The sequence below is a fragment of the Lynx canadensis genome, chromosome E2 (assembly GCF_007474595.2).
Source record: "Lynx canadensis isolate LIC74 chromosome E2, mLynCan4.pri.v2, whole genome shotgun sequence".
Taxonomy (NCBI): domain Eukaryota; kingdom Metazoa; phylum Chordata; class Mammalia; order Carnivora; family Felidae; genus Lynx; species Lynx canadensis.
This window is the reverse complement of record NC_044317.1, coordinates 51,515,701-51,538,888: the sequence shown is the minus strand read 5'-3', so window position 1 is coordinate 51,538,888 and position 23,188 is coordinate 51,515,701. Positions and strand designations below refer to the sequence as shown.

Below are 23,188 nucleotides of genomic sequence, written 5' to 3'. Positions count from 1 at the left end.
TCTCTGTCCCAAAAATAAATAAACGTTGAAAAAAAAAAACAAAAACAAAAACATTATCTTCAACAAGTGTTAAAAATGTAGTTAGAAGTCAGAAGATCAGTTACAACTCAGTGTGCTATTATGCCACCTTCCTAATCCTAATTCCCAGGTGTGCAAACACCCCCACAAATTAAGACTGCCAGCATTCAGATAAGCTATTCTGGTAACAGTCTTCATCAGGAGTGGAGGAGGAAGAGAAGAAAGTCAAAACGTTAAAATGTTTGGATTCCAGGATCATTAAACAGGAGAGCTTTGAGGAAATACTGGGAGGCAGGTGAGGCTAACTTCAGACTTCATAAATACGAAAGGTTTTCAATGGGTCTGCCCATTACTAACCCTTGGAGGACAAAATACTGAAGGCAGATGAAGGAATCCAAGAGAAAAAACAAGGGGAAATCAAATAGGAGAATGCCTATGATATTTATTAATGTTCAGTTCGGGGCGGGCGGGGGGGCGGGAGGGGGAGGACAGAACACACAACAATGCTGCCCTGCCCTTTCTAAAATTACACAGGTGAGGAAATTCTGGAAACTCCAGCCAATGGTGACTGGGAACCACTGTGTATGCTATGAGGGAACACAAAGTGAAGGTGCGCTCCCTGTGAGGGCCATGGAACCATGTTCCTCCACCTGCAAGGGCCCTCCTAACCAGTAAGAGCTGCAGAACTAGCCTCCGGGTGGTACTTACTTTACAACAGAATTGTCAACTCTAGATCCTTCTGATTTGGTACGTCTTGTAATAACATAAGTTTTTGGCATCCTTTCTTCCAAAGTTCCCTGAAATGTTTTCAGACAAGCGACTTTGTTCTCTGCTGCTTCACGGTAGGGAGAGGAGGAAAAGCTTTCAATGCAGAGAAATCCTCATTCTGTATGTCGCAAGGCTGGTCGTGGGCTAGCATATAACACACTTTTATTGTCCTGTCTCACCAAGATGTCTTTCTTTGAAAAAACAAAGTGTTTCCCTCTGCTCTAAATGGGGGGAAAAAAAAGAAAAATCTGGGAAATACCTTTTTTATCTCAAATCTTAAGCCCAAGGGGACAGGGCACTCTACTTTGTAAACCACAATTCGAAACAAGATAAAGAGGATTCACCTGCTGCTGTTTCCTCTCCATCTGATGGCAGGCCTGACACTCATAACACACGCGGTTTAATTTCTTTCTCTTCTCCCCATCCTGCTTTGGTCCCTAAATAAAACCTGAAGCCGTCACAGCAACTCACTTAAAATAATGCAGCTGGAGGGCACTCCAATCTCACAAATATGGGACAGGTTTATAACTCACAGTGGCAAGTTACTTCTTACTTTTCACTTACGTAAAGACCCTTCACTCATTCGCATATGCAAACAAAATAATCATCCAATTTTTCCTAATCTAAGATGCAGCAACCTTACGGGTCAGTGAGGGGGAAAAAGGAGCTTTTAAGAGGCATACGGATGAAATGTCTGTCTAGCAGTCAGAGACTGAGCATGCAATTTTAGATTCTGGTGTTCACATAAAGGAAGAGCAAGCATATCGTCACTGGCTTGGCTACCTGTCAGGACACCGACAAGTTCTACACGATCTGCTCATTTTGGAATTACCTAACTCTTGTTCTGGACAAAGACAACTCATACTCAGGCTGTCTATCCAAGGTCCTTACTACTCCAGAGCTGCCAGTGGTAGCAATCTGAGACACTGCCTACTTTTTTACACCAAGTCAGAGAGTAAATGCACACACCGACCAATTTTTTTTTAACCAGAATAAGTTGTCCTTGAAAAATCATCATCATCGTCATCATCAGTCAGCTCTCACCCAGACACTGTGCAAGCCACTCCTATGATTCATTCCTAAACTGGTGTCTTACCTTAGTGTTCCTCCGTAGACTGCGAAGAATATTCCTCCTCCTTGGGTCTTCGTCTGTTTCATATGGAATGACGGCATTGTCCCCTTTATAACCTTGAGATGCCTGATCCTCCTCTTTTTTCCGAATGGGCCCTAGCTCATCATCGCTCCCCACACTGAAGCTGGTTCGATAACTAGCAAACCTTCCTAGCCGGCTGCATCTCGTCCTGTACAGCACGGGCTTGCTCACGATGGACACCTTGCGGCCTCGCTCTAGAGAGCTGGTGTCCATTTCACTGTCGGAACCGTTGCCACTGCCGTTGGACTGGGCTTTGTTGATATTCCGAATGGTGATGATTTTGCCTTGGGTGCTGTCATGGGGCACTGAATATATGTTTTCTTCTTCGTTCCTTGGCTTGACCACAGCATCCATGGGTTCAGCATAATCAGAAGGATCAAACCCATCCGGAGGTAGCCAGGTGCTAGAAGACACAGACTTCCTCTGCCCATCTCTATGGCCTTGGTCTAAATAAGACAGATCCCCCTTTGTGATTTCAAAATGGACAGGAGGCTTTGGTTTGACTGGTGGAGGTACTTTGTTGTTCAGTTTACTCTCAAAATTGCTCATGATGAAAGACAGCCCATCATTTCCCTCCAGTTCCATAGAGAGCTTAGAATGGTCTTTGGACAGAGAGGGCAGTGACGTGTCTTCTCGAAACAAGCTATAAGAAGGGGGCTCGATATCCTCTTCTGAATCCTGCAGGTTGGAGTTGCAGAGTGGAGAGCCCGCTCGGGGGGAGTTAAACACCTCTTCCGTGGTGCTACAGGCCTCGGCAGCGTTATCGTACATATGAGTAGCCTCGATTATGTTCTTTTTATCCACCACATCCTTAAAAAATGGGTGGAAGATCTCAAGTTTGTGCTGGGGTTGGCTACAAGGGATGCTTGTGAACCTCCCGTCAATCTCTTGAGCAATCTCCTCCCCTTCGGTCAGCTGTTCCCGACTTAAGTCATTGTCCAGGACATCTACAGCGCCGTCAGTGAGTGCAACCAACTGAATGGGGATAATATCCTGCACTTCACAAAGAAAGGCACGTAACATAGCCAAGGAGGCCTTACGTTTGGCTGAATAAAAAACAATGTACCCATGGACCAACCGGCTTTTTCTGATGCTAAATGAGGAATGGTACGAAAGAATAGACAGCTCAATGCGCTTCTTGTGGAGTCCGATCGGTAGTTCAAGTAAAACAGAGTTGTTGCTTCCACAATGGGAAGACTTACAGGTCTGGGACTGAAGGACAGGATAGAGTATGTCATCTGCACTGAAAGGATCTCCACACATCAGACACATGACAATTCGCAGGTCAACGTCAGCCAGATCTTTGATGCTAGCAGTAGAACTGACCAGGTTTAAGTTACGCTTGGAGTCCAGGAGTCCCTTCAAAACTTGACTGATTTGCTTTTCATTAATGTTGCGTCCATAACCGATGCCAGCAGAAGCAGGGTCGAGAAAGACACACTGAAGTTTGCTAGCAATCTGCTGACCTTGTTGTATCAGGCTATGCAGGGTCTCTCCACTGGTGTCTCCTCTCTTGTTAACTAAGATCAACGTCAGGGGAAGATGGGCTAAATGGTTATCTCGCCTGCCAAGTGTGGACTCTCTACTCTTCTCTATACTCTCCACCACATAGGATAGAGATTCCTTTGAATTGTAAAGGCAGAGGCAGCCGTGGGGCTGAAATGTTGGCGTTTGGAAAGAGTTCACAGGAAGCCTGACATTCCCTTCTATCGGCCTCAGGGAAAGCTCATACATTTTACCATCTATCACATACTTATCATCATTTGTACAGAGAGCTCGAATCTCATTGGCCAACTCACGTGCGAGGCCATCTTTGCCTAAGATAACCAAGTTGATCCTATCAATGTTGGGGTCAGACAGTGAATTTTTCTGATTCCGGTCAGATGGTCGGATAAACCGAGAACTAATCAAGTGCTCGATCTTAGCATCCACACAAGCTGGGCAGCTAGGGCACGTTTCCTTGGTTGGGTGATACACAAAATGAATGTGCTTCAGGATAAGGGCATCACGCTCCGCTTGGAGCTTCTGTAATGCTTTAAATCGCTGTTCCTCCCCCAGAACATCCTGAATGACACCCATCTTCTCCTTGCTGGGCTTAGCATCCAGCTCCAGCTCATAAAACAACTCTGAATATTCCAAAAGCAGCTCCTGAAACTCTTCCTTTGCTCTGTCTATAATTTGCTTTTGGTGTTTGCCATAAATATCCATGTATACGGATTCTTCCAGCCACTGGTAGAAATCTTCGTTCATAATAAAACTACGGGCCTCTTCCCAAGGCTTTCCGGGAGTTATGAAGGGAGAGGTCTCCAGGTTTTCTTTAAATGCCCTTCTCATCTCAGCTCTTTTCCTCTCGTTCCGCAGCTTCTCTAAGTGGGCCTCGTACAGCTGCTCGGCAGGGACGGTATCCATCAAGTCAAAGGGAATCCGCTCATTCTCCATGTTGTCAATGTGGCTGGTGGCATCCCACGGTGTCTCTTCGAGCACAACAAACCACTTCAGGAATTCTGGCTTGGTCTCCAAGAGCTTTTTGGTTTTTATGCAGCTTAGGTGGTCTATTTCATCTAAATTGGGTATAAGAGCTTCAAAGGCTAACGGCAGGGCTGCGAGGTACAGCTTTCTCCTGCGCTCAATGTGCTCGTGCTTGAGGCGGTGGATGTGCTGGAGAAACAGCTTCTTGGCTTTCTGAGTACCTTCCAGGTAGACATAGTCCTGGTACTCAGGAGAGGCCTGCATCTTTCGGCTGACACTCGGCCAATTCTCGTTGTGGTTTTTCACAATGCGACTCACCAGCCACTCATACTTGTCTTTTGCTGTAGCTATCTGCTGACTCTGCTGCTTGAGAGCTTCAAAATAAGGAATGATTTTCGTCTTTCCCCGACTTTTATCAATGAGTTGCACTAAGGTGCTGAAAGCCAAGTCCACGTTTACGTTGGATCTTGCTGAGGTCTCCACAACCTGGAGGTTCTTTTTGCTTAAGGCAAAAGTATGTGCATCTCTAATGTACCGCTCAACGCCCTCATCACACTTAGTCAGGACCACCACTATGGGCTTTTTTGTTTTTGCAAGCTGATTGTAGAGATTGGACACAAACTTGAGCTGGTCATCAAAGTTCCTATTCATGCCCCTGCTAACGTCAATACCAAGAAGAAAACCATCAATCAGCAGCTTTCCATCTGGCATTTGTTTCTGCTCAAAGTCCTGCTCCAGCCCCAGCTGGTCAGTGCAAAAGTACATGAGTTTTTCAGCTGATGCGAGCTTGGTTGCAGCAGCTCTCTTGATATAGGGCTGCAGGGCCGTGCTTCGATGAGGTTGAAAAGTCTGATCATCGATGAACTCAGTCTGCTCCACAATGTGCATCTTACATTCCACACAATCCTCCAGGGAACGGCTAACTTCTCCCCAGTAGAGAAAGTGGTCATTATTGACCACTCGCCCGCCAAAGTCACTGGTGCTGAGGACAGAGGTATGGTCCAAGTGAAACTCATCAGCACTCGGGCGCACGAAGCGGTTGCACAGGCAAGACTTCCCAATGCCGCACTGGCCCTTCTCCTTCTCGGTCCCAGACAATCCCACCACACTGATGTTGTAGGTGGGAATGCGGACATCTTGCTTTCTTGCCATCATCATCGTCGACACATCCTGCCACAATCGGCCACTTCCAAGATCAGATTAGTGTTTTCCAGTGGACCTGATGGTTTCCCCACATTATCAGTGGGGGCCGGCTGCCCACGAGGTGAAAGTGTCAGGTCCCATAGTGTTTGTACACCAGCACGAGGTCAGTTTTCACCACTTCTCATTGCCAGATAGTAAACATTTCTTCCTAGACGGGGGCGGGAGGAGAAAGAAAACCCATCAGCATCATAATTTTGGAACCTGATTTTAGTCGCTGAACTATAGCAAAAATCAATTTTCTCGTTCAACAAATACTTAAACACTAAATGTGCCAGGCCTCACGCTGAGTGAAGATGTAAGAGTAAGACTGACATCTATGTGCTCTCAATACCTCTAACAGAGGAAGACATACAAGTAAGCAGTTGTGCTGAGTGTTAAAACAAGAGTTTGAGGGCTTCTTGGAAACATGGCTGATACCAGGGTTAGAGCAGAGTTAGTACAAGAAGAGCCTGGAACATCCTATTGTGCAGGAAAGGAAGTGCTTGAAAAAATGACAGGGCACCTCACAGACACAGGAGCCCACTTGAAGGGGATCCCACTGGTCAAATCTGAAACAATTTGAGCACCAAAATAATTAAAGACAGTAATGGATTATAACCCACTGCCAAAAACAGAAACCTGAGTTCATACTACTGGATCAGACAAGAATCATCACTTGATACCCCATCTAGGGGGAAGATTTTGATGAGAATCAGGATATCTGCACAGACCTGAGGTACCTCCTGATATGCTACTTATCAGCTGCAGAGGGAAGAGGTACCAAAAACCACTAATTATACAGTAAAGAAACTGCCTTAACACTTTGTTTTAAAATGTTTTTTTTAATCTTTATTTATTTTTGAAAGAGAGACAGAGTGCAAGTGGGGGAGGAACAGAGAGAGAGAGGGAGACACAGAATCCGAAGCAGGTCCCAGGCTCCGGGCTGTCAGCACAGAATCCGACGCGGGGCTTGAACTAATGAACTGCGAGTCGGACGCTTAACCAACTGAGCCACCCAGGTACCCTGGGTTAACACTTTGGGTAATGAAAATTATCACCACCAAAGAGGGACAGAAGGACATCATGGGCCTCCAGATGTGGTACCCCCAAGAGGACACATTACTAAGCGGTGTGATGACCTAGAATGTATTCCCTCGACCGAATCACAAGGAAACATCAGATAAACAAAAAACGAACGAGATTCTATTATGGGGGTTGGGCGGGGGGATGTAGTGCACACTCTATACTTCTCAAAAAGTATCCATGTCATAAAAGACAAAGAATGGCTATGTAAACATTCTAGATCAAGAGAAGCTAAAGAGACATCATAACTAAATGCAATTGTTTGAACCTAGAATGGATTCTGCATCAGAATGGGAAATACAGGACATTATTAAGTCATTTAACAACACTGGACTCTGAACGGACTATTATATAGAAGTATTTGATCGATGTAAATTTAGGAAAGTAACTACCATGTAAGCGAATAGGCCTACTCTTATAAAATACACACTGAAGTATTTGGGGGGGGAAGACCATAATGTGTGTGACTGGTCCAGAAAAAAATATGTATATACGTTGAAAGAAAGAATGCGCATGCGGTAAAATGTTAACAACAGGTAAATCTGGATAAGATATTCCTTTGTGCCATTTTAATTTTTTTGCAGCTTTCTATAAATTTGTGATTGTTTCCAAATAAAAAGCATTTTTAAAAAGGTGTGAATATTGGGTGGTTTCCTTGACGAGAACAGAATAAGCTTTGTGAGGACAAGGTCCACCCCTTCTCGTTTACTTCTGTATCCTCAGCCTATGACACGGTGCTTGACACGAAGATTTACTGAAGGAATGAGTCAGGGAATGACTATGAGGGCATATTACACCCAGTGTTTTGATTGAGGAAGGCCTTTCTGGAGGAAGTTCCACCTCAGGAGAAACCTGAAGTAGGTGAAAGAAACACGGAGACTCGTCTCTGCAGAAAAAGGCACAGCCCCTCGAGTGTGTGTGGGGAGCGGATGGGTGAGATGCATTAGAAGCAGAAATCAGATTAAACCTCTTTCAAAGAGTCTGCAGTCTTTCCCGAAGGCTATGGGGAACCACAGAACGTGGCTGAAAAGTGGCACCTTAAAGGACCTAAAGTATGAAGAGGTGAAGTAATGAAACGTTATGATAGTATCTTACGATGTCTTTAGCAACCTCCTGGTTAACAGAAATCAAATACATAGGCCTCGGCTGTCTCCACATAAATGGTCTTCTGGCTACTACTGCTTATACTGCACTGCCATCTACTCACACGCGCAAATATGACCACGCGACGGCCGAACATGTAGCCAAATGAACAGTCTCCTGAGATAACTCAGTTTAAAATAAAGAGAACAGGGGCGCCTGGGTGGCTCAGTCGGTTAAGCGGCCGACTTCAGCTCAGGTCACGATCTCGAGGTCCATGAGTTCGAGCCCCGCGTCGGGCTCTGTGCTGACAGCTCAGAGCCCAGAGTCTGTTTCAGATTCTGTGTCTCCCTCTCTCTCTGACCCTCCTCCGTTCATGCTCTGTCTCTCTCTGTCTCAAAAATAAATAAACGTTAAAAAAAATAAATAAAATAAAATAAAATAAAATAAAGAGAACAATTTTCTTTTGAATCTCGGTCATGGCTGGTAGGAACCCAGCATCTCCACAACCTGAATATATTTTTGTGAGCCCTTCTCCTAAGAGATGCCACAGGAAGTCACATCACCATACTTTATTCTAAGAAGAGGGGGTGATGAATGAGAGAGGAAAGTTGTCCCCTATGATGATAACCTCAAAAGGTCACAGACCTTTCCCAAACATCCCTTATCTTCCCTCGATAACCGAGAAAGCCAAACCCTCCATGGAAACAAAACGTGCCTACATGTGGTATGTAAAAATGATTTGACCATTGTCAAGACGGAAATCTCGATGATTATAAGCAATCACCTCCAGATAACCTAATGGCATGCTCCTAAAGAAGCCAAGGTCCAGATTTCAGCAGAAACAAGCAGACATCCATGTGAAAGATGGATCCCCATCCTCCACTTCCCCAGGCGACTGCTTCCTTAGGTAAAATTGTAAGATGTTTACACACATCCTCTGAAATACCCAAATAGCAAAGATTCATACGAAATCACAGTGCTTTTGCTTATTACTTGTAGTACACATATACACAATTTTGTTTCCACCTCTCGGGAGACTCAGGTTTGACAGAGCCTCAGATAGGAATGCTGATGAAAGTGTAAGTCAGGGGTGCTCCTGTCACAGAGCCCTTCTCCGTCAATTCCCCATCCCAGAGTCTGGCAGGACTCAAGGCCACCTACTTGATCAATCCTGAAATGCAACTTGGTGACGGGGTCCCACTTCAAGTGACTGCTGCACGCAGCTGGCAAATCATCCCCCTTATTCTCTGTAAAGTGGGTCGAATAAGCTCTCTCTTCACAAAAATCCCAGGAAAACAAAACACCAAACCTGCTCTTGAACCTCAAGAAATAGAGACGGCAGCTCAACTTTGAACTAAGCTAAAATGTATTCTCCAAACCTTGTTTCGTCAGTTTCTTCAGCGCATGATATTCTGTGCCGCCCATGCAAGTCAACGTCTCCACTATCTGAAGGACGCTAAAGACACAAAGCAACAACTCTCGACTCTCAAGAACGTAGCAACTCATATTTTAAACCCAGAATGCTGCTGACTACACTAAAAAAGCTACCCAACAATGAGAATCAGCTGGCAAAGGAATGGTTAATTTGGGGACACCTGGTAACTTTCCACTTGGTAGAAATCGAATAGGTTCCCCGGTAGAAGCACACTCTTCTTACATGCCTGTCTTTGATGTCTGGATAATGCAGTTTTACTAGTTCCTCAATTGGACTGAATTACACGGTAAACAAAGACTGTTATAAATCTAAGAACGCTGCAAACACTTGGTTTAAAGGAAATAACTCGAAGTGCTTGGTCACAAACACGTTCAACTTTTCTAAGAGGTGGATTTAAAAAAAATTAGCTGAGTCACTAAATTTAATGATCTTAAGGCCACAAAGAAAGAGAAAGTAGAAGATGGGGCATGTCCGAGACTTTGCAATATCATTAGTTTACATCTGATAGGAACCGGTGTTCTTAGTGGGCCACCAAACTCCTCAAACGGCAAAATCCAAATGTCCATTCTAATAATTTGCCAATATTAGTCCTTTGAAAACTGAAGAGTTACAGCAGAGGGGGAGAAAGTATTCTTTAAACTGAAACGACTTCTATCTTCAAAGTTTTAGACGCTAGTTGTATTAGAAAAACTAAACCCTAATATTTAGTAGTTTTACACCACAAGTCAACTCCTTCAAAAAGGAAAATACTTCAGGGGCACCTGGGTGGCTCAGTCGGTCGGGCGTCCGACTTCAGCGCAGGTCGTGATCTCACGGTCTGTGAGTTCGAGCCCCGCATCAGGCTCTGTGCTGACAGCTCAGAGCCTGGAGCCTGCTTCAGATTCTGTGTGTCTCTCTCTAACCCTCTCCTGCTCATGCTCTGCCTCTCTCAATCTCAAAATGAATAAATGTTAAAGAAAATATTTTTTTCAAAAAGTAAAATACTTCAGGAACATCTTCAGTTTTTGTTACAAATATATGCAGCACTACAACATAACGCAAACAACTGAGAGCTCTTTCAGAACCAGCCACCAGACTTCCGGAGTTATTTACTTGACTTGTTTAACCACTGTACCAGCTCCCCAAACAGTGTCTCAACTGGAAGGTAGGGGGGTGTTTTCTTTTTTAACACCTCTACAAAACTTAGGGCAAGAAGTGGCAACATTCCCAAGATAGTACACATTTCAAAGGACACAGAAATGCCACTGTGATCCAGCATTACTATGACTGCTAAAGTTCATACTGTCAACAGCTCCATCAGCACGCGTCCCCCCCACCTCCCGTCTTAACCCCCAAGAGGAAATGTTTCTGGGCTCTGTGATCTGGAATGTCCCCTAAGACACAGATCCACCACTATTACCCATAACCAAAACTACTGTCTCTATCTCTGAGAATAGTCAACTTCTGAAGATGCATTTGGTTTCAAACAACCACGTATAGAATACCACACCAAACTAACGATACTATAATATTATACGGTAATTACATAATATTACACAATAATAAAGTAAAGAAATAATTTCATAGGGAGTTGCTAGCAAAAAGGAAGTAAAATACTTGGTACTATAATTTTTCTTAATCCCAATAAAGGAAGGGAATGGAATATGCATTGTAACTAACAAAGCAAAGAGCATTTTCTAAACCTCCTTAATACCTCATACTTCTCACCACCTTAAATTTCTGAATAAGTTTTCAAAGCTATGAATACCATCAGCAGCTGGTTAAAAGATCTGCATTAAGTAGATACAAGACTCTTATCTATGGGAGAGAGGAAATGCAAAAGGGGGGATCTAACTGGAAAACATGTTTCTTGTGAGAGAGACTCCAAAAGGAGAATTTTCTAGAGGAACAGATTTTCCAAATGAACCAGGAAGGATGGAATATAAAAGCTCCAGTAAGAAGAAAACACAACTCTATGGTCTACTGAACCACCAAACTTAAACAAGATGGTCTTTTTTTAAAAGAAAAAATTTTTAATTATTTATTTTTGAGAGAGAGAGAGAGAGAGAGAGAGAGAGAGAGAGAGAGAGAGAACATGAACAGGGGAGGGGCAGAGAGAGAGAGGGAGACAGAGAATCTGAAGCAGACTCCAGGCTCTGAGCTGTCAGCACAGAGCCTAACGTGGGGCTCAAACCCATGAACCGTGAGATCATGACCTGAGCCAAAGTCAGACATTCAACCGAATGAGCCACCCAGGTGCCCCACAAGATGGTCTTTCAATGAGAGAATCAATTCACACCTGTCAGAATGGCTAAAATCAAAAACACAAGAAACCAGTGTTAGCAAGGATGTGGAGAAAAAGAAGCCCTCTTATATGGTTAGTGGGAATGCAAACTGGTATAGCTACTGTGGAAAACAGTATGGAGGTTCTTCAAAAAATTAAAAATGGAACTACTCTATAATCTAGGAATCACACTACTGGACACTTACTGAAAAACACAAAAACACTAATTCAAGGGATACATGCACCCCATGTTTATCACAGCATTATTAACAATAGCCAAATTAGGAAACAGCCCAAGTGTCCATCAATAGATGAATGAATAAAGAAGATGTGGTATAAACATATAATGGAATATTATTTAGTCATAAAAAAGAATGAAATTTTCCATTTGCAGCAACATGGATAGAGCTATAATGCTAAGCGAAATAAGTCAGAGAAAGACAAACACCACATGATCTCACTCATGTGGAATTTAAGAAACAAAAGGGCAAAGGAAAAAAAAGAGAGAGAGAAACCAAGAAACAGACTCTAACTAGAGAACAAACTGAAAATTACCAGAAAGGAAGTGGGGGGTGGGGGACAGGGGAAATAGGGGATAGGGATTAAGGAATACACACAGGGGCGCCTGGGCGGCTCAGTGGGTTAAGCGTCAGGCTTTGGCTTGGGTCATGATCTCGCGGTTGGGGAGTTGGAGCCCCACGTCGGGCTCTGTGCTGACAGCTCAGAGCCCGGAGCCTGCTTTGGATTCTGTCTCCCTTTCTCTCTGCCCCTCCCCCACTCACGCTTGTGCGCGCGCTCTCTCTCTCTCTCTCTCTCTCAAAAATAAACATTAAAAAATTTTTAATAAAAAAATAAATAAAACAAAGTTTACTTAAAAAAAGAGTACATATGTATCATGATAAAATAAGATAAAATGATTTAGAAACAAGATAGTCTTTAAAAACCCAAAGGTTTCCATTTTTATATTAATAAATGTAGAGTGACTTTTCTGAAGGTTTTTGTTTTTCCTTTAAAAACTTTACATAACTCACAGAAGAAAAGTGAGAAGTGAAGTCCAAGGTCCTCATTCAACCAATTCAATTATCTGTGAAATCCAGATAAACTTACAGAACCTTAAAGTTAGAGATGTGCACAAATGATGCGACAGGGTTATTCAGCTATACATAGGAATTATAACCTTTATGAACCTGACTGACAGAGGGAGCCTTCGTTTCCTCTGTTGAGTTTTGTTGGAATGTGAAGCAATACCCTTAATTCTGCTCATCTCTTTACCACGTGAAAAGTGTCGTAGGAAATGACTACATCAAACTCAACAAGCACAAAACAGCCTCCGATACTGAATAAAAGAGAAAGGTAGCCACTTGATGGCCCCAGTGACAGCAGCTAAAGTCTCTCTTCCTTCCTTCACAATATTTCAGATGGGTTAGCCATTTTTCTATTGCTCTATAGTCTCTAATCTTTAGACCTGAGAACTGAATCAAATTGTTTGTTTAGAAAGCTAAGACAATGTGAAGAAACAAAGAAGAAATGGGGCACTGTCCTTGCTGATGAGAATCTTCTAATTTACTTCACATATAATATTTTACTTAGAAAAACAAAAAAAAAACTTAACCACAAGACAAAAAAGGGCACAGACCATTTCCTGGGATCCAGAGGAAGAGGAGATCATTCAGATCTCAAGGGGTCAGAGCAGAAGTGAAATTTGAATTGGTACACAAAAGACTGGCAGGGCATGGAGGGATGACCCAGGCGTTCTAAAGACGTGAAAGGGCAAGAATAATGGTGACCAAAACGGAAAAACACCGGACACGTTTTGGGACAGACTGACTGGAACAGTGTTCATGGGCGGTAGAAAGCGAGAAGGGCAGCAAGGACTCAGACTATGAACAGACTATTTTAACTTGTGAGAATCCAATATGACAATCTTTGATCCCACCAACGTTATTTATTAGTGGGAACACTACTACTTTAAACTCCTCGTCTGACAAACTAACACCGTCTAAGGAGTCGATCAGTCTAAGGAGCTGATCTAACTTGAAAGAAAGCTCCATTTGAATATGGCAAATTCTATTTCTATTCAGTTTAACGCAAATTAAAATAATAAAATGGGGAAGGGGGCAGAAAATATAGATTTACAAAGGCAGCAAAGAGGAAATATTTGCCCAGAAGAGTACTGGAGGTTGCCACACTACTACAGGCTACACACACCTACTTCTGTTTAATGTAGGAGGGAGGATTTCCTCGTAACCACGGAATCTCACTACATCCCCAGGGCTCTGGCTACAGGAAATCTCTGAAATGGGTCATCTGGATCTTTGGAAAGACTGATTTAAGTGTTTAACCATCTGGTCTTGAAACATGTAATCTCATGCAACAGAAGGGCTATTCTTGGACACTGGATATGTACCGGCATTCAGCTCTCACTATGCCCTATGCAAACTCAATGGACAGCACTCTCCAGAGGGCCCAGTGAGAAAAACCAAAAGCAGTTTTAAAGCACTGGTATCTTAGATGTCTGTTTGTAAAACAATGTGGCCTAAAGTTAATTTTTAAAAGAGCAGCTATGAAAGATTCTCTTCCATTCCATTTGTAATTTTGGCAAATGTCTCTTCCTGCTCCTCTCGATTCATTTTCTCCCCAAGCCCTAGTAAAGAAAGTTACCTCTAAATTCCAGGGTAGGGGCACCTGACTAACTCAGTCGGCAGAGCACGTGACCCTCGATCACGTTGAGGTTGTTGAGTTTGAGCCCCGCGTTGGGTGTAGAAATTACTTTAAAAAAAATCACATCGGGGCGCCTGGGTGGCGCAGTCGGTTAAGCGTCCGACTTCAGCCAGGTCACGATCTCACGCTCCGTGAGTTCGAGCCCCGCGTCAGGCTCTGGGCTGATGGCTCAGAGCCTGGAGCCTGCTTCCGATTCTGTGTCTCCCTCTCTCTCTCTGCCCCTCCCCCGTTCATGCTCTGTCTCTCTCTGTCCCAAAAAATAAATAAAAAAAAAAAAACGTTGAAAAAAAAAATCACATCAAATCAAATCTGAATTCCAGGGTAAAAAAACTATGCCACTATCTTACCATCCTCGCCAGCCCGCACTGAAGAAACCAACCAGCCCATTTTTCACCCTGACACAGTTCTCATGCTCTGAGGTGTGCAGAACTCTATGCGCAGGTCCCAAAGAAATAAAATTTCTAAGGCAAGCTATTCACAGGATGAAATCAACTTCCCCTGATGAATGAAAGGGGCTGCTTTCAGCAGAAGCACTTCCTTAAACTTTATCCTCAGCAGGTTTCTACCAGGTAGCTCTAGAGTTCTAATCAAGCTATCTGATCAAAGCAACTATAAACAAAGACAAAACCAAAGGCTGAGAAATCTTTTTCACTGATGCAGCAGGATTTCCCTGGGTTACCTATACCAAGAACAACAACAACAACAAAACAGGATTTCTCGATAAGCTGTAAAAATATTCCAAGCCAAAGGAAACTCAAAACCAAGGCCAATGCAGTCCAATAAGTCTTAGGATCACAGCCTACTTACCATTAAATGCAGTGAGCTGAGATTCTTAGGAAACCAAGAAACAAAAACACAGCCAAGTCTTACCTTTGAATTTCCTGGTATTCAGATCAATTCTACACTTTTTGAAATGGTAAAGCAAACCTGTATTATTATTTCAGCAGTTGCTTCTGAGCACTTACGATCTAATCTATTCCAGTGTTTTTGTTTTTGCTTTAAACTAGAAAAATTTTGTAAATGATCCTCTCCATAAACATTTCTCTGAATGTGTGAGAATGGAGGCACCATCCAGCCAAATGTGCCTTGCCAACAGAGGACAGTGCTAAAGAAACAGGCATTTCTGTCAAATTGGGGAAAACAGGTCAGCTTATTTTCAAGTCCAACAGTAAGCCTTGTTATTCTATTCCCCTGATGGCATTCTAAGAGGACATGAGGATTTCAGCCCATTATTTCTAATTATTCTTCACTCCTTGTTTGAATTATTCTATAAATTGTCAGTCGTAAAACAGGCTACTGTAAGTAATACAAGCCAGGCCACATGCATAAACTTTTAAAAAAAGAATGGTTTTATTTTACCTAAAGCACCTGTACTGAAGATAAGGACAAGGGTCACAAAGAGACAGAAGAAACAGAATCAACTTCTATATCTGAATCGTTCCTTTGGAACAATTTGGATCCACAGATTAAAGAACCAACTTAGGATCACACCAGCAAAATCCATACTCGTGGCCATCTTTTCTACTTGCCGGTCTCCACATTTACTTACACATTTGCCTTATTTCAAATGAAGCTAAAAACAGATGTCTGAGAGAGATGAAAAAAATTAACACGTGCAAGAAAAAACATGCAAAAGGGCCTGGAATCAGCCCAAAATTGTGTCCTAAGCTCAATTAATCATATTTGAAGATCTGCTACATTGAGGTGTGTATCCCTGTCTTCTAGAAGAGATGAATATTTGAGTTAATACATGTAAAGCAAACTGGATTTTCTAAATGAAACGATGTTACACGTTGGCACTATTAACAAAAAGTTATTACGGAAAACATTATTTCCTGTTCAAGTATTTATCACCTCAATATCTGAAAAGCGTACTTCAGGTCCCTACTTTGAGGCTAGGAAAGGGGATATGGTGGGAAAAGGGTACAAGTGAAGCTTCTGTTTTATTCCTTGACTTGGGTTGCTTACACGGGAAGTCATTTCACAATTGTTCACACTGTGCAGGCTTTACACGCTTCTCTGTCCACTTCTGTAAAAGCACGCAATCAGAGAAGTGAAGTGGCACGGGCACCTCACACGGCTAGCAGGTCGAGCCGGCCCTGTACTGAAACAACCCTGTGCTCAACCAACACGAGCAAGCACTGCAATACTCGCCCCCTTCTACACGAGGCCTCCGCCCGGGATCATGTCAAACAGGTGACTCTAATCCTCACGGGAGCCAGCGAAAGTGCTGAGAAGCAGTGCCCTGGAGAGCCCTGGATGTAACCGGCAGTTCTTCAGGGCTGTGCAGAAGGCTGAACGGGTGGCACAACAGACCTTCCAGCCTTAAAACAGAACAACTCTGGGGCGCCTGGGTGGCGCAGTCGGTTGGGCGTCCGACTTCAGCCAGGTCACGATCTCGCGGTCCGTGAGTTCGAGCCCCGCGTCGGGCTCTGGGCTGATGGCTCGGAGCCTGGAGCCTGTTTCCGATTCTGTGTCTCCCTCTCTCTCTGCCCCTCCCCCGTTCATGCTCTGTCTCTCTCTGTCCCAAGAATAGATAAACGTTGAAAAAAAAAAAAAAATTTTTAAAAAACAGAACAACTCAATTTGATCTGTTTTATATGTTGGGATCCCACGTAAAACAATTCTTTTTGATTTTGTTTTAATGTTTATTTACTTTTGAGAGACAGAGAGAGAGACAGAGGTGCAAGTGGGGGGATGAGCAGAGAGAGAGGGAGACACAGAATCTGAAGCAGGCTCCAGGCTCGGAGCTGTTCAGCACAGAGCCCGATGCGGGGCTCGAACCCACGGACCATGCGATCATGACCTGAGCTGAAGTCAGACACTCAACTGACTGAGCCACCCAGACGCCCCCATAAAACAAACTTTTTAAAAGTTCTATGGTTTTTTTTTTAAGAATAATTAAAAATTTTTTTTTATTTATTTGACAGAGAAAGCACTAGTGGGGGATGGGCAGAGAGAGAGAGGGGGAGAAAAAGAGTCCCAAGCAGGCTCTGCACTGTCAGCATGGAGCCCCGATGCAGAGCTCAAACTCACAAACCGTGAGATCGTGACCTGAGCCAAAGATGGATGCTTAACCAACTGGGCCACCCCGACGCCCCTCTCTATGGGTTTTTTTTAAAAGCTCAAAAAACTTCATGGTTTGAAAAGCCATTTAATGGTCAAACATTTGGTGGTCTGATTCCCAAGATTTTGCCAAGAGACAAGAGAGTCAAAAAGAGCCTCCTGATCCATCCCCCAACCCCTTCTTTTCTTCCTCTCATTCAGGAAACTCATCCCAATTAGTGACTACTGAGATCAAGGAAAAAGAAACAACTCAGTTAGAAATGGAACTCGTCCAGAATCCAGGCCTCCTCTGACAATGCCCCACTCCTTTGCCCCCCAGGTCCTGTCTTCCTACTGTATCGTGCTGTCCCGGCCAGAGAACTGAGTGGAGGGCCTAAGACATGGACAGCAGGAGAGGTCAGGGGCAAATCCGTGGAGGACACAGTTACACTAAGGAGAGTCTGGACTTCATTCCAAGGAAGCCCCAGGATGCTGGACTAGAACGGCGTGGTCAGGTCTGGGTCGAAAAGGGGAATTCTGAGAGCAATCCGTACACTCTCATCCTCCCTCCAAATCTGTCTATTTTACCCTCACCCAGTGGGTAAATGCTTCCCGTGTAAAGGCCACTCGAACCTGGTCATAATAAGCACTGTGAAAAACAACTGCTCACGATGGAAACGCTGACACAGTGGCGGTGTAAGATGCCCCTTTGAAAAGCCTTGTCAGGGCCCAGTCTTTGTAATTTAGTGGTGGCTCACAGGAAGCGCCTGAGAGCCAGATTCTTTCTGACTGTGCTCAAGGCCATAATTTCCTTCCCATACTTAAACCAATGACCCTGTGTCTCACTGTCAAGGGAGTCTGCCAAAGGGAGAGGGCAGATAAATAAGAAGCAAAATCTGAAGAAAACTGGCCACTTTGCAAAAAATTCCTAGGATTCTTCTTGGGATTAACAAATTTAAAAGGACTTCTAGATGAACGGATCTGTTTCTCCAAATGAAAAGCCCCTGGAAGGCAGAGCTGGGGAAATGACAGCCAACTCCTTCAGGTAACAGATGCGGAAGCTGAGGAGGAGAAAGGAAGTAAGTCACACAAGCCGCTGTCAGACCTGTGCTCTAACAAAGCAGGGCCTCTCTCCCACCTCCAGCTCCCACCCCAGAGTGGTTTCCACACACCCCTCTCTGCCATGAGATGGTAAGATTAATGAAGATCATAAAATCAAAAGGGAAAGGGGGCAAAAAGGAGTGACATTTGGCCAGTTACCACGTATTACAGCTACTATCTCTGCCCTTCACCATGTGTGTATTTTCACCAGGTTCTGCTACGTGTTCTGTACAGTACCTAACTACCACCCATTACTTCAAGATAAATTTCAAACTATAAAACACGTCCTGTTGGGGAGTCCAAAAATAACTAAGAAAACACTTGTGATCATGTAAGCAACTTACTAAATGGCATTTTCTAAAAAATGCTAGCTACATGATTTTCCCTTAGATAACAGACCAGAATAGTAACTAGTTCCTCCTTATCAACCACCATTCCTTGAAAGTCCTCAGCCAGTAATTTTCATGAAGATCAATGAGTCACCTCTTATCACTACTTCAGCCCTCAGACTTAAGAAGGAAAACAGGTCCAGCCTACCCTTCCATGACAGCTGTCCTACTAGAGGAAATCACCTTGACCTCATGTGTTTGGCTGCTGTTCAGGAAACCAGGTCTGAGTTAAAATTCTCAAAAATACACTCACTTTGGGTAACAGCATAACCTTCTCAGTTATATATGCATAGAATGCCTGCCCTATTTCTTCCCGACATAAACCCACTGAGGGTCTAGTGACCTCAATTTCCAGTCTCCAAGTTACACATGATCCTAAGAACATATTGCAGGTACATTCTTTGTAAAGTCTTAAAATCAAAGTACAACAAATAGCTACTGCTGATTTCTAACTCACATTAGAAAGAATGGAATAGGAAAGTACACCACCATTATAAAACCTTATCAACAGACTGATTTGACTACCCACAGCATCGACTATGTTAAAATCTTAAATGAAAACTGTTATCTCATGGCTAATGTGACTACTACGGTCTGCAGGAGGAAGAGGAGATTCGGTGATGAACAAACATGATTCAACTCAGCTCCTTCACTTCTGCACACATCTCCCCAACTCCTTGGACCGCTCCCCTGCTCCTGCATCCGCTATTTTGACTTTCTGCTCAGAGGAGCTGCTGTGTAAGAGAGCCCATAAAGGGGTTTAATTTTGCTGTCCCTAAAAGGACAATCCCTCTGGCAATCAAACCCCCTCAAGAGTGCAGGTGTCAGCATGTAAATAAACTTCTATAACTTATCTGCACCAAAGTGCCCTATCCAAAACACCAACCCCTCTTTCAGTCTTCTCCAGCAAGGACATTCCAGGGTATACTTGGATGAAGAGATGATCCCCACCTGCCTGAGCCCTTTTGCCCAGTGAAGAATCATACACAGTAAGGTGGGGATTCTCTCACTGTTGTTTCTTTTCTTCTTCTTCTTCTTCTTCTTCTTCTTCTTCTTCTTCTTCTTCTTCTTCTTCTTCTTTTTCTCCTTCTTCTTTTTGGAAAGGGTGGGCTTGTTTCATGTTAACTTGTCAGTCCTTGAATTTATATATTCCTCCACTGTCTTATTGGAGTGGGCCGTTGCAAAGACAGCAATTACAATCTACGTATCGTGGCTTGTCAAGTGTTACACAAGTTCAAAAACTGAGTTCAAAACTGGGCTACTGACTCCATTTTCCATATTGACTATGTAACAGAAAGCCCAACTCAACCAGTTAAATCATGAGCACTAAAAGCCTAGTCAGGAGCAATCAAAAGGCAACTGAGCTTGAAAGCTGTACGTCCACATTCCACACTGTTAAGGTTGCAATGAGCAGATGGCACGGACAGAGCTGGAATGTGTTCAATATAGCCTTCTCACGCCCCTTCTCCATCCCCCCTCCAAAACCCATATTCCTACGAGCGCAAGCCTCACTCTATAATCCAATACAGTAAGGCCAGTGTTGTCTGGAGTCACTAAGTTTTATATATGCTTGCTGCTAATTAAAGACCACTCAATTTTAAGAACTTAATAAAAAGGCCATAAACCTGTATCATTCTACAAGAATGCCAAGAATGGTAAGTAACCAACTAATATTCTTCCAAAGTGACCTTTATTAAGGGCTGCCTCTCCAACTGTGCCAACTAACATGTCAAGAGGCAGAAACATTCCTGTCACAGGCTACTCCCATTTTGAAAAGCAAAGGCAAGTGAAAAGGCCTTCTTCAAGTTACCAAAGCAACTCAAGTGCCTACAGTGAAAAGTACTAGCGCAAACAGTCTGAAAAGTGGCAAAATCAGAGTTTAAAAACCCTGGCACTTACGGTGCCAGCAAATGATTCAGAAGAATTCTGAGAAAGGTAACATTAGCATTTTAGTGGTAGAACATTTGGAGAGTAGCCAAGAGACCTGGACTTTCTCTCTAACTAGGTCATTAAATCTTGCAGGTAGGGAGGGCGGGGGAGGCACACACAGATAGAAACTAGTTAAATGGCATCTCAGAGCCAAGCTATCTTGACAGCTTTCATCCGTCAGCAGGATCACTGGACAATAATGTTCTTCAAGGAGACAGGTAGGTCTCTTGGGGCTAATGACAACCTAAGTGCACACAATTATAATCAGACTGATAACGACCAATCCCTACCGCTGGAATGTACACTCAAACTCAACAGCTGAGAGAGAGAATCTATCTGCTGCCAGGGAAGCTAGGTCACCTGGATCCCCACAGCCTCAAGTGTTCCTTCCCACGTCTGCTCTTGCCCTCTGCAGACCACACTCTGTAGAACAGCAAATGATCTTTTTGAAGTACGTCTCTGATCTTGTCAATCCTCTGCTTACAACCCCTCCGAGCCTCTCTGCCCTTCTACTAAAACCTCAAATTCTTACACATCCCCAAATGTGATCTCCTCTCCACCACTGTACCTTTTTCTCACTAGACTCTAGCTACTGTGGCCTTCCTCCAGTTCCCTGGATGCCCCACTTATTTATTCTCATTCAACCATTCAACAAAAAATTACTGAAGTATTTTTACAGATTACCTACAATTGTGCCAGGCACTGTCCTACACACTGGGGCTACAGCAATGAACAAAAGAGACAAAGATCCTTGCTCACACTCCACCAAGGGGAAACAGAATCAGAAAACAAAAAAGTGAGGGAGTTAAATAATGTGGGCTCTGGAAGGACCGTTCCAGGCAGAGTAAACCTAACTGCAAAGGCTCTAGGGACGGGTAATAGTTTTCTTTTCACATGTTTCTTGTTAAATTGTTAACTCCAAGATGGGGATTTAATGTCTTATCTTTCTTTTTCTTAATGTTTATTTATTTTTGAGAGAGAGAGTACACCAGCTGAGGAGGGGCAGAAAGAGAGGAAGAGAGAGGATCTGAAGCAGGCTCTGCACTGTCAATGCAGAACCCGGTGCAGGGCTCGAACTCACCAACCGTGAGATCATGACCTGAGCTGAAACTGGATGCATAACCAACTGAGCCACCCAGGTGCCCCTCTATTGTCTTATCTATTCTGCTCTCCATCCAACCTCAGCACTGAACATAATGCCTGGCTCAATAATTACCTGCTAAATAAATGGGATAAGTGAATCAGTTTCTATTTTTTTTTATTTTTAATATTTATCTTTGAGAGAATGCAAGCAGGGGAGGGTCAGGGAGAGCGGGGGACAGAGAATCTGAAGCGGGCTTTGCGCCCACAGGCTGACAGCAGCGAGCCTAATGTGGGGCTCAAAGTCACAAACTGCAAGATCATGACCTGAGCCAAAGTCGGACACTCAACCAACTGAGCCACTCAGGTGCCCCAAGTGAATCAGTTTCTAAAGAAAAAAGAAGAAAACCCCACAAAACTCACAAACCAAACCAAAACAACAAACGAACCAGAAAAAAAGCCAAAAAGGTGTACCCAAGAAATAAAAGTGTTACCTCAAGTTATCAAAGGTGCCTGCAGAAGTTACAAAGACTTCAAATACACGGTTTATGATTAGAGTGAATTTAGTGCCACTTAAAGAGATATCCTAATAACAACAACGAGTCTTACCAAGGAATCATCCCAGGAAGAGGTAAAAGCATAAAAAGAAAGAGCAAGAACCTTCAAAGATATAAAGTAATCAAGACATTCAAATGATGCAGAAAACCAGAATTCGTTATTGACGCCAATGGCCTGCCCCAGCCCACCGCCAGCTATGCCAGTCAAAAAGCTGATCGGATGGACTGTTCCCCCCGAACTCCACTATCGCGGCCTTCACCGTGCCCTTCGCATCACAAAGCCTGGACTAAGGGCAGTTTCCTCACTGGTCTCTCCCAGGCCAAAGCACTGTGTCCTGTGCTCCATGTTAATTTTAATAGTCTTGGGGCGCCTGGGTGGCTCAGTCAGTTAAGCGGCCGACTTCGGCTCAGGTCATGATCTCGCAGTCTGTGAGTTCGAGCCCCGCGTCGGGCTCTGTGCTGACAGCCTGGAGCCTGTTTCAGATTCTGTGTCTCCCTCTCTCTGACCCTCCCCCGTTCATCCTCTGTCTCTCTCTGTCTCAAAAATAAGTAAACATTAAAAAAAATTAAAAAAAAATAATTTTAATAGCCTTTGTCACATCTCCACCCCAATTTGACTCCAATCTACCTTTCCAACCTCTTGCAACTATCCTTCAACAAGAACTCCACACTCCAGATAAACTGTTCCCTGAAAATGCCTTGTACATTCCTGCTTCCAAACCTCCACACAGGCTGGACCCCTTATCTGGAATCCCATTACACCTCTCCCCTTTCTGAATGCTATCAGTTTAAAATACTGCCTCCTCTTCCCGTCTCCACTATGACATATTCATCATCCCCAAGCAGTCATAGCATTCATTCGGCCACACTTGCGCTTTCTGTGCTTTTCTCTGCATCACCAGAACTGAAAGC

General features: G+C 43.7%; 1 protein-coding gene across 3 annotated transcripts in view; it reads right to left on the bottom strand.

The window, feature by feature from the left end:
- ARHGAP35 (Rho GTPase activating protein 35) overlaps positions 1–23,188 on the bottom strand; it is a 127,382-nt gene that overhangs the window by 76,052 nt on the left and 28,142 nt on the right. For all 3 annotated transcript variants that reach the window (XM_030299758.1, XM_030299757.1, XM_030299756.2), the window contains exon 2: positions 1,883–5,759. In XM_030299758.1, coding sequence (XP_030155618.1) covers positions 1,883–5,566 — 3,684 coding nt within the window. In that variant the 5' untranslated portion in view covers positions 5,567–5,759. The remainder of the gene's footprint in view (positions 1–1,882; positions 5,760–23,188) is intronic.